General features: G+C 35.5%; 1 protein-coding gene across 1 annotated transcript; it reads right to left on the bottom strand.

The window, feature by feature from the left end:
• Positions 1 to 1125: 1125 nt before the first annotated feature.
• Positions 1126 to 8531, bottom strand: LOC110099461 (transcription factor bHLH48). Its single transcript, XM_020826615.2, has 7 exons — positions 7519 to 8531; positions 7296 to 7442; positions 7139 to 7204; positions 6836 to 6904; positions 6591 to 6665; positions 4922 to 5177; positions 1126 to 1433 (listed from the first exon to the last, which is right to left on the bottom strand). Exons 1-7 carry the CDS (start codon positions 8014 to 8016, stop codon positions 1396 to 1398), a joined length of 1149 nt encoding a protein of 382 aa, XP_020682274.1. The 5' UTR covers positions 8017 to 8531; the 3' UTR covers positions 1126 to 1395.
• Between the last annotated feature and the right edge of the window lie 1603 nt (positions 8532 to 10134).

The following is a 10134-nucleotide window of genomic DNA, read 5'->3' as shown; positions in this document are numbered from 1 at the left end:
TGATGAAAGGGTATTAGACCTCAGATGGTCGATATTAATTAACGAACAAAAGACAATGATGGGCATGAATATATAGTGTTAGTTGATAGATGTTTGAGCACGAGTCGTGAGCTCAATCATTCCCCTTTTATTCTGTGCCGACGTTGAACGTTATCTGAAGACCAATCAGAATGCACCACATCAACCCGCTCGGTACCGCTGATGTGGTGCATTCTGATTGGTCTCTGGACATAGAGTTGTGTCTGACCTCCACACAGAATAGTTTCTTCTTTGAAAGTGATGGAGGCTAAGGCTAAGTAGTTGAAGTATATTAACATGTGTGAGCGCAGAAGAAATTGGAGGCTAAGCATTGATGTATATTACACCGAGGAAAGACAATAGTTGCTTTCAAAGGTAGGACATTGGTTTCTTGATGATCATATTTGCTTCAAAGAGGCATGAGAAGAACACCAAGAAACAAAGCCAAGTAGAAAATGGCCATCCTCAAAATTCCTCAAGTAAATATGATGGTTTTTATTTCAAAAAATGCAACCTGAATTTTGGGGGAAATTATTTTGTGCATTTATCAGATCGTTCAGGGTGAATCAGGATGCACTACATCACGTAATATACAGCGGTACAGAACACTAATACACAACAAAAAATGACATGGAGCATCTTAATTTGCCTCCGGACAATATCCTATTATCGCACAGAATAATTTCTCCTAAATTTAGAACTTTTAAACGCTAATCAACCAAAACCAAATGGGTCATTTACATCCATATCAAGTATTATTTATCTTTTTTTTATTTATACATCTAAAATTTAAATTTTTATATTTGTTTATAAAATACAACCTTTTTTTAATATAAATGTGAAATTAAAATATTATAAATCCTCTAAAAAAAATATATGAACCCCATTCTAAGTTTCGTTTGAGATAATTTTCTTATTACTTTCTACAACATTAACTTTCTATTACAAAAAAAAATTATTGAAAAAAAAAACAATAAAAACCCTTGCCAAACAAAGTCCCACTGAGTTTCTTTTGCATGATTGCCCTAAGGCAACTTTTTCTTTCAATTCATAAAATATTAAATATCTAATATCTAAGAAAAAAAAAATGATAGGAAGCATACATGATTTAAGTCTGGAAGCACGTAAGCTAGATGAAGATGTAGTATTCATGATTAGTATAATTAGGGTTTCAAGAGAGACTGCAATGAAAAAGCAGAGAACTGGTGACCCTAAAAGAATGCAGAGGGAGCGCTCTAGCTAGCTCTATGCTCCTCCACCCTCTTACCTACTCGATCATATCCTCTTCATTCTGTACATAACATTAGCATTCATTCTACAGACATAACTATATATATAACTATATAACTATATATTCCTCCCATATTCTTCATCACATCACATCTCTGACTTCAATTGGGTCGAGAGTGGCAATGCTGCACAAGAAAAAATAAGAGCTAGTATAAGTTGCAATGGATCACTGTCACAGTTGTAGATGCAAAAAAGGGAATTAATGGCCTCCCCATTTATGAGGGAAGATATCATTTATAACTTACGATACAACAACAACAATATCAAGCCTTTGTCCCGCTAGGTGGGGTCGGCTACATGAATTCTTTTTCGCCATTATGTCCTGTTAAAAATTATTAAATATAATACAGAAAGATCATTTCTAATATTTTCTAAACAAGTCTTTTTAGGTCTGCCTCTACCTTTCTTAACATAAGTCAAATCTAATACCTCTACTCTCCTAACCGGGTCATTGGAAGGTCGCCGTTTTATGTGACCAAACCATCTAAGGCGACTCTCTCTAATCTTATCTTCCATTGGAGCTACTACAACCTTTTCACGTATATGCTCATTTCATATCCTATCTCTAAGGGTAAAGCCACTCATCCACCTAAGCATGCATCCTCATTTTGCAACACTTAACTTAGTATTATGCTTCTCTTTTAATGGCCAACATTCGGCACCATAAAGCCGACCCGATGGCTTTTCCTCCTATATTTCAAGATGATAAATTACCTCTCTGCTGTCATAAATATTCTAACAAGTTAAAAGAATGCCCATGGATGTTAGTAGTTCAAATTGACCAGCATGCAAGTCATAAATACAACCATTTAAATCAAAATAAGACATCTTTGATCAGTTTTCTTCTGAGAAGCTAAGAAAAAAGGAGCAGATTCAAGCAGGTAAAGATCAAACTTAGTTAACAAAGAAAGTAGAAAATAACTAATCTTGTAAAAGTTAAACAAAGGCCTTGCAGGTCAATCTAGAAGACTACTCTGCAGATGAGCTTTGCTATCAAGCTACAATACTATCAGTAATAGCAAATGCAGGCCGGCCAGGCCAGCTAGCGTGAAACAAAAGTAGGGGACCGTAGCCCCACAAGCCAATCCTGGCAGATAGGGGCAGAAGCAGGACCCCACACGGATGCTTTGAGCCCTTGTATTTAATAAGATGCTACGAATGCCTAAAATAGCTATTGTATAGATGACACGAGGTATGCACATGTTATGTGTCATTCATGCAATGGGTTTTTTTTTTTTTTAGTTCAGTTCAAAATTGACATTGAAGTATTTCCTAATTAATAATATGCGCCCAACAAATGCGATGTTTACTGTACCAAATCATATTGCTATTCGCCCCCAACAAATGTGACGTTTGCTGTACTAAATGAATTTCGGAAACTTTGTTTTGGTGATTGCTCCAAACTTATAAGGTCAAAATCAAGATAAAAAAAAAAAGGGTTGGAGAAAGAGAAAGGGTAGATATAGTATTACTAAGATTTTCAAACTCAACTACAGGGATGAAGTAAGAATGAAAGGAGATTTGAGAAGGAGAAGAAAGCAGGAAGAGAAGATGAGGAAATTAAAAAGGTCAAAAGTTATCCGGACCATTTAAGAGAATTGAACGGACAAAGTACTTGCTCGGACAATACTCATGATCAGTGCCGGAATGAGGATTTCAAGCGAGAGGGAGAGGGATGAGATATTCCTTATTGCTTCTTAAAGAAGCTTTTTAAATTTTGTTGTACTAAAAAATTATTTTAAGAAACAGTAATAAAGAAGTCCCAAACTAAGTCTTAGTCAAAATTTAGGAAAAAGAGGTAAATTTTATATATATATATATATATATGAGTGCAAAAGATTTTAAGATAAAACTTAAGGATATGACTAAATAGAATTATTCCAAATCTAGTGAGGGTGAGAACCATCCCCAGCGTTCCTGATTCCACATTGTTTGTGAACAAACTCCAAAAAGGTCCATCCATGAAAAAACTAAACTTGCTCCATACATGACCCAAGATCATATGATTAATTAGCATAATCAAGACAATAAATGAATCAAAATTTCAAATAGAAATTTAAGTTTGATTAATCTCTATTAAATTTTGATTAAAGAGATGTCATAATAAACTGGTTTGATCACATAAAACGTCGGCATTCTGATGACCCGGTTAGAAAAATAGAAATATTAAATTTGACTTACATTAAGAAAGTAGAAATAGTCCTAAAAAAACTTGATTAAAAATTTTAGAAATGATCTTTTTTTTATTAGATTTAATCAAGAATTTAACTTTTAATATGACAAAATTAAAAAAAAATGATTCATGTAGCTGACCCCACATAGTGGGTAAAAGGCTTAATGTTATTTGTTGTAGATGTCATAATAAACTGGGTACGCACATTCTCTTTCTCTAGTATTCTCACTCTCTAGTCTCTCTCCCCCACTTAAGTTACAATTAACACAAAACTAGTATGTTTTTTATCCATTAAAACCATGGATTTAGATGTTTTTGATTTGACTTGATTGGTTTCTAGTAATCCAAACTTTTTCATATTTTCTCTAGAATAGTTGTCTAAAGTTTAATAGAAGACTATACTGAAATCTGATTCTATATTATCTCTCAAATATATTTTATGATACAAAATTAACAGAAACCACATCCAAAATTGAATCTTGAAACCAATAAAACTAAACGACCTAAACAAATAAAAACTGAAAATTTACTACAGATTAAAACTGCAGTTGAGTTTTACAATCTCTTTTCACAGTTACCTCGAAACAGCATATCCTTATTAAGCGATACCAAATAATGCACCCAGTGTACCCGCCCGGGTCCATAATCCCGTTTTCCTACGCAATGAGCTGGTCCGCACCCAATAACTCACAACCTAAAAATATCAAAATTCCTCTCCAAAATCCCACCCGAACAGCTGTTCTCAGTCACCATATGTTCCCCTACTGGACCCCAAACAAATTCATAATTCACCACACGCCACGTGGCATGCTATGTAACGGTAAAATTTACAAAACATAAAAAAAAAACTGCATGTCTTATATCTATAAGGGGAGTTTTACAAATATATTTACTTAACACTTAAAATTTTATATTTACTCTTATAATTTTAAATGAAAAATTTACACACATACCATTTTATTTCATGCTATTTACATATATAACATCTAAAATATTAATATTACATACTAACATCCATAGAACAAATATGGGTACATGAAATGAAATATTAAAGTTTACAAGGTGGTATGAGTGGTAGGAATAAAATATAGAAGTAGTATATTTGATATTAAAGTTATTTATGAGTTGTAGGAGTGTAATATTAATGTTTTAGATGTTATATATGTAAATGACATAAAATAAAGTGATATGTACCATGAATGTAAATTCCCTATTTAAGTTTCTAAATCAAATAGAAAACAGCATTAATGTTATCTTATCAAAAATGAAATAAACCTTCTTATTCTCATATTTTGATATAATTTAAACACTAACATATTGTATATACATATTATATCAAAGAATTTCATGTTATAGGCATGCAATAGAATTACGGATGACTAGAAAGAAGGTTTAAATGAGGAAAAATAAAAAATTGAGAAAAAATGGGAGCAGATTTACCAGAAGCGGCGGAATCGTAACCGAAAAGAGAGGTCCCCGGGGGGCTACCGCTACTACTGCCGCTGATAAAGACGTGGTGGTGGTGGTGGAGGAGTTGCTGCGTCTCGTCCCTTTCCCACCCCGCCGTCTCCTGCTGCTGCAGATCAACATGCCAAATCTGCTGTTGATTATCGTAGTGATGACTCCGTCGAATGACGCCGTTACAGCTTCCGTCAACCCAACCTGGCCCGTGGCCCGATGCGGTGACCCGCCCACACTGCATGCGTTGATAAGGAAATAAAATAATAATAATATAATGATTTATTAATCATCTGCGTTGGAAGTGGGATGCTTGAAGATTATTTTATTTCTTTCATCTTTTTTTAGAGTGTTGTACGTTTTCAGCCATTCCATTCTTGGGATGTGCGGAAAGCTGGTCTTCTCCGCATCATCTCTTTGCATATTTCCTGTGCAGCAAATGTGCTTTCTTTGTTTTTTTTTTTTTTTACTTTTCTGAAAGATTTATAAAAAAACTTATTTTTAAGTCGCAATCCAAACTTACATTAGATAATTGACATCTAGTTTGACCACCATAGCATTCATATATGATTATTATTACTATTTCATCAATCGGTTTGCTCTTGCAAAAAATTACCTTGGTCTCTGCTTTTATGCTAACGGACCCTAATTCGGCGGAAACAAGACTTAGAAAAATATTTTAAAAAAGTTAAAAGGATTTTGATTTTGATTTTGAGTGAAGGTCATATATGTAATGTACTAAACCTTTAAAAATTTTACTTTCTTATTGGAAGGTGAAGAGTGCCTTAATATATATTATCTTATTCTGTAAGTGAGAAAAGGCTAATAACTAAGATTTATTTTGGTTTGCAGAAAAAATCACTTCAAATACTGAATAAACAAATGAAGAATGATTATTTTACTCCTAATTTTCCTTTTAATCTATCCTTCCACAAAATTTTCAAATTTAACATCACAACATTCATTAAGTATATAAAAAATAGAAAGAAAATTTGGACTGCCTATATCAAAACTGTATGCACATAATTAATATACAGTCAATAACTATATAAAAGTCTCAAATATATTTTAAAATTAAGAAATTATCTTGCAAGATAATAACAGACATTTATACCACAGCTGATCATGATGTCAAAGATCACAAACATTTCAAATCTCTGTCCTTTAAAATCATAAAATCAATGGTTTATAAGAAGAACACTGCAAGAGTAGAAAGCTGAAGTATTGTACTATTTATGCCGAAGATATTGACTAAGTTTTTAATCAAATTAAATTAAATTACAAATTTATCCTTAATCTTCTAACCGAGAGAAATTCTATGAGGACAGATCATTCAAAGATGAATCAGAACATGATGCACAGTACACAACAAAAGATTGACGTGATACATTCTAATTCGCCCAAATGTATTCTCACAGAATAATTTTTCTCTATCCTGAAAGAAAATTTACTTTTTGAGAGGTGGTGGTTTGGGGTGTAATTCGTAGTAGGTGGTCAAAGTTCCACGCTTCATTTTTCATATTTGCAAATTCCGCCAACTTCACATTTCAATTTAGTTCGTAGAAAGAAAGAAAGGGCTCCAATGTAAATATATTACAGCTACGGCGCAAAATTCAATTGAACAATAGACGGGGTCTTTTGATCTTTTTACCTCTGCAGATAAAAGGTTGTCGAGCCCCGTAAAATCGATTCTTGGGTTAACCGCAGCAAGTCGCATCGACAAGATCTGCGGAAAAGCCAGTTCCAGAAAAAATCATTAAATGACAAAACCAACCCCGGCGTACTAACAGTAAGGTCATTACTGTAAATTTTCTAAAATTTACACACTAAAATTTTGGATTGCCTGAAAAAACATTAGAAAAAAAAGAACGGAGAGATAGATATCAGAAATCGTACCTCAACCTGCCGTTGCAGCAACTGTACGTGGTTGATAATTTCATCAAGCACCAACGCCGTACCAGAGATCTGCACGGGAGAAAGACTTTTCAGTATATTACAGGAAAATCAAGGCCCACTTTTTTCCTTCACCGATATCCCCTTGCCCCGGGTTCATATTCTCATATATCCTTTCTTGGAATAAATTGCGGTTTACAGTTATAACCCCCATTACAACCGCTGCATAAAAAATGTAGCTCATTTATACAAATACCCCCCCAGATACCCACATTTTTTAGATAAAAATTAAATTACAAAACTAACCTTGCTGCATCCAGGGACCAGCTCTTGGAGCAGCTTCATCCGAGCATTTATTTTTTCCCTCCTCGCCTGAAAAAAGACATATTTAGAAAATAAAATAGTTTAAAATTTTGGATTAATCGGCAATTAAGAAGACTTTGTGTTGTCATTAGAGGCTAACTCGCTCGGCTAAGCTGTGGCTATCGGTGGCTTGGCCTCGTCGAGCTCTGACGTGAACATATGGTAGCTTCTCGCCGTCGGGGTTCGCCGGGGAACCTTCGCCGTCGTCTCCGGCAGTTGATTTGCCTTTCTTCGACGGAGTTTTGGCCTGGAAGAAAGAAGGACGCTCGTGATCGGAAACGAAAGGCTATTAACGGTAGAAGAAAGCCAAATATGAAAATTACCTTTGAGGATTTGTCGGTTTCTTTTCTCTTTGACAAGCGCTGCGGCTTCAAATCGGAGTCCGGTGGGTCGGATTTAGGGTTTGTCGAGTGATCGCCATCGGAGTTGGAGGGAAAGGCGGAGCTGCCCTCTGGAGATTCCTCAGCGGCGGCGAAGACAGAGAATCTGGTGGCGCGCTCGATTAGGGCAGCGTTGGAGGGAAAGGTCGGCGAGCAGCTTAACGGAAAGTGGATTGCCTTCGGATCGCCGAGCCGGAAACCACCAGAAGAACTAGGATCTAGCTCGTGAAGGAGCTCCACTGCTTGGATCGGATGGAGGCCAAGGAGAGCGGTGAAGGAGCTTCCGCCGGCGTTCTCTGGCGACGAGCCCTCAAATCCTTGGTGGATGACGTTGACATCCATCAGACTCTCGATCTCCTCCAAGCGAAGTGTTTCTGTTATCTCCGTCGCGTAAGTTCCAGAGTTCCCAGATCCCGCGCCGGAGCACCGCGCCGGCTCCATAGATCGCCGCTAGTACGAATATAATCAGATCCGCGAAATCGAAACCACCCCCCAATTCCACTTCGAAAATTGCTCAATCCACTTCCAAATTGGAACCAAATTTCCCGGCGACGAGGCAGGCTAAGCACTGATTTCCGGAAACTGGATACTGCCTCAGCTCAAAAGGGGTTTTGGAAGCAAACGCAGCTTTGTGAGGCGGAGAAAAAGAGAGCAGAAAGAGTTGATGGTGAGTAATATATAAAGCTGCAATGGTTTCTCTCTGTTTTCGTTAGTCTCGGCGTTTTTACCGGAAGCGGCCGCGCTCTGAAAGCAACGTCGCGCTCGCTTAAAAAAGGGTTCCGACGAGAAAGACGAGACGGGGATGCCGATAAGTTCACCGACGGTAAGCTTAGGTGAACTTTTAAGCTGGTTTAATAAAGCATGCTTCGGGTCAAACTAGGTCTATAAATGTGTCTTTGATATGATTCAATTGTTTATTGGACCTGATTATTTTTATTAGGAGAGGGAAGCTTATCAAGCAACAAATTGGGCCTGCAATTGGTCTTATGGGCCGTCTTGGAGTAAGCTTTCTTAGCAGCATGGTTTTTGGATTTAATTTGCATTCATCTAAGATCATGATTTATTAGGTTTGGGGTTGGTTGAACTAGTTTGATCATGTGGCCAGTATTGGTCTAAGGTGGTTTGAGTTGACCCAATTGATTCATCAAGGCAAATGGTTCATTCAAGGTTAATTAAGCTATATAAATAGCCTAAATCCCGATAAAGTCTTTTATGTGCTCATTTAGGCTTCGTTTGAGATGACTTTTTTATTGCTTTTTAAAGCAGTTTTTTAGTACAAAAATCAAAATTTTTATACTAGAAAGGTGCTTTAAGAAGCAACAAGAAAGTCGCCCCAAACGAAGCCTTAATCAAAGCATGATGTCCAAGTAAATTAGCTCCAAGTTTAGGTTATTGGTGTTGAGTGGGTCATAGAATGATGTTGTATGCCTCATGGGTCATAAATTGGTCTAAATAAGTTCACATTGCACTTAAGAGTTCCATGCTGACATAAATGGGTCATACTTCCACTTGTGGATCATCTATGACTAATATTAATGGGTCCTAGTGCCACCTATGAGTCACAAAAAGAAATAAAAAGTCCCTAGTATCATCTATGGAAAGCTAATGTAAATGGATTCTAAGGCCACATATGGGTAAAAGGATGCATGAAAGGTTCCTTTAGCCAGCTATAGTTCATAGGGCTTTAAACAATAATTTGATTTGAGACTAACCTATAAGGCTTCATAGTAGGCTATAAATTATCATATTCTAGAAAAGAGGTCAATAAAATATTTAAATAGCAATAAAAAAGGCTTAATGAATAGGAGGTCAAAAACATACTTATTATTATAAAAAGAGATTATGCAATCATGCTGGTTAATATGAAAAAAGAAAATGTTTTATCATTGATTACAACATAAGGTGAAATTTTGAGGGAAGAATTATTTAGTATTGATATTCTAGCAAGATAATGTGTTGTTAAAGCTATTAGTGATCATTGTCATTATAGGAACATGATATTTACTACTTAGATGATAAAGGAAATATTAACTATTCGATCCCACCCAAAGTTATATATTGCATTTAGATTAAAAAAGGATATTAGAATTTTAATTAATACATAACATAGTGTTTTGTGGCGTGGTCCCTTTAAATATATGCTACATAAGTAGCAGAAATATGATACTTTTAAAGTAGCCAAAGTATTCTTTTTTGTAAAAGGAAGCAATTTCTAGTGCATAATATTACAACTCCAAAGGGGTTTATAAAGTCATAGAAGGTGATTATGAGTCATAACTATAGAACATTTTGCAATTATCCAACATCACACAATCCCCTCATAATTTAAATGGAAGCAAAATAAAATGCAGAAGCCTAAGAAAAATAAGCACAAGAAGGAGATCAATTAGTCATTTATAAGCCTAGACAAGAAAAAGAATACACCATACCATCTTATGTAAGTTTTATAATAAGTGATGTAGCACATAATGATTTGATGAAGATAATCAAGCTAAAAGACGAATTAAAAGAGTTCAAATCAAAGCCAAAGAAAAATTCAAATTACATTAGCCCAACAAA

This window comes from Dendrobium catenatum, unplaced genomic scaffold (assembly GCF_001605985.2).
Source record: "Dendrobium catenatum unplaced genomic scaffold, ASM160598v2 fragScaff_scaffold_185, whole genome shotgun sequence".
NCBI classification, from domain to species: domain Eukaryota; kingdom Viridiplantae; phylum Streptophyta; class Magnoliopsida; order Asparagales; family Orchidaceae; genus Dendrobium; species Dendrobium catenatum.
The sequence above is the reverse complement of the archived record's forward strand: the minus strand, read 5'-3'. Positions and strand labels throughout refer to the sequence as shown.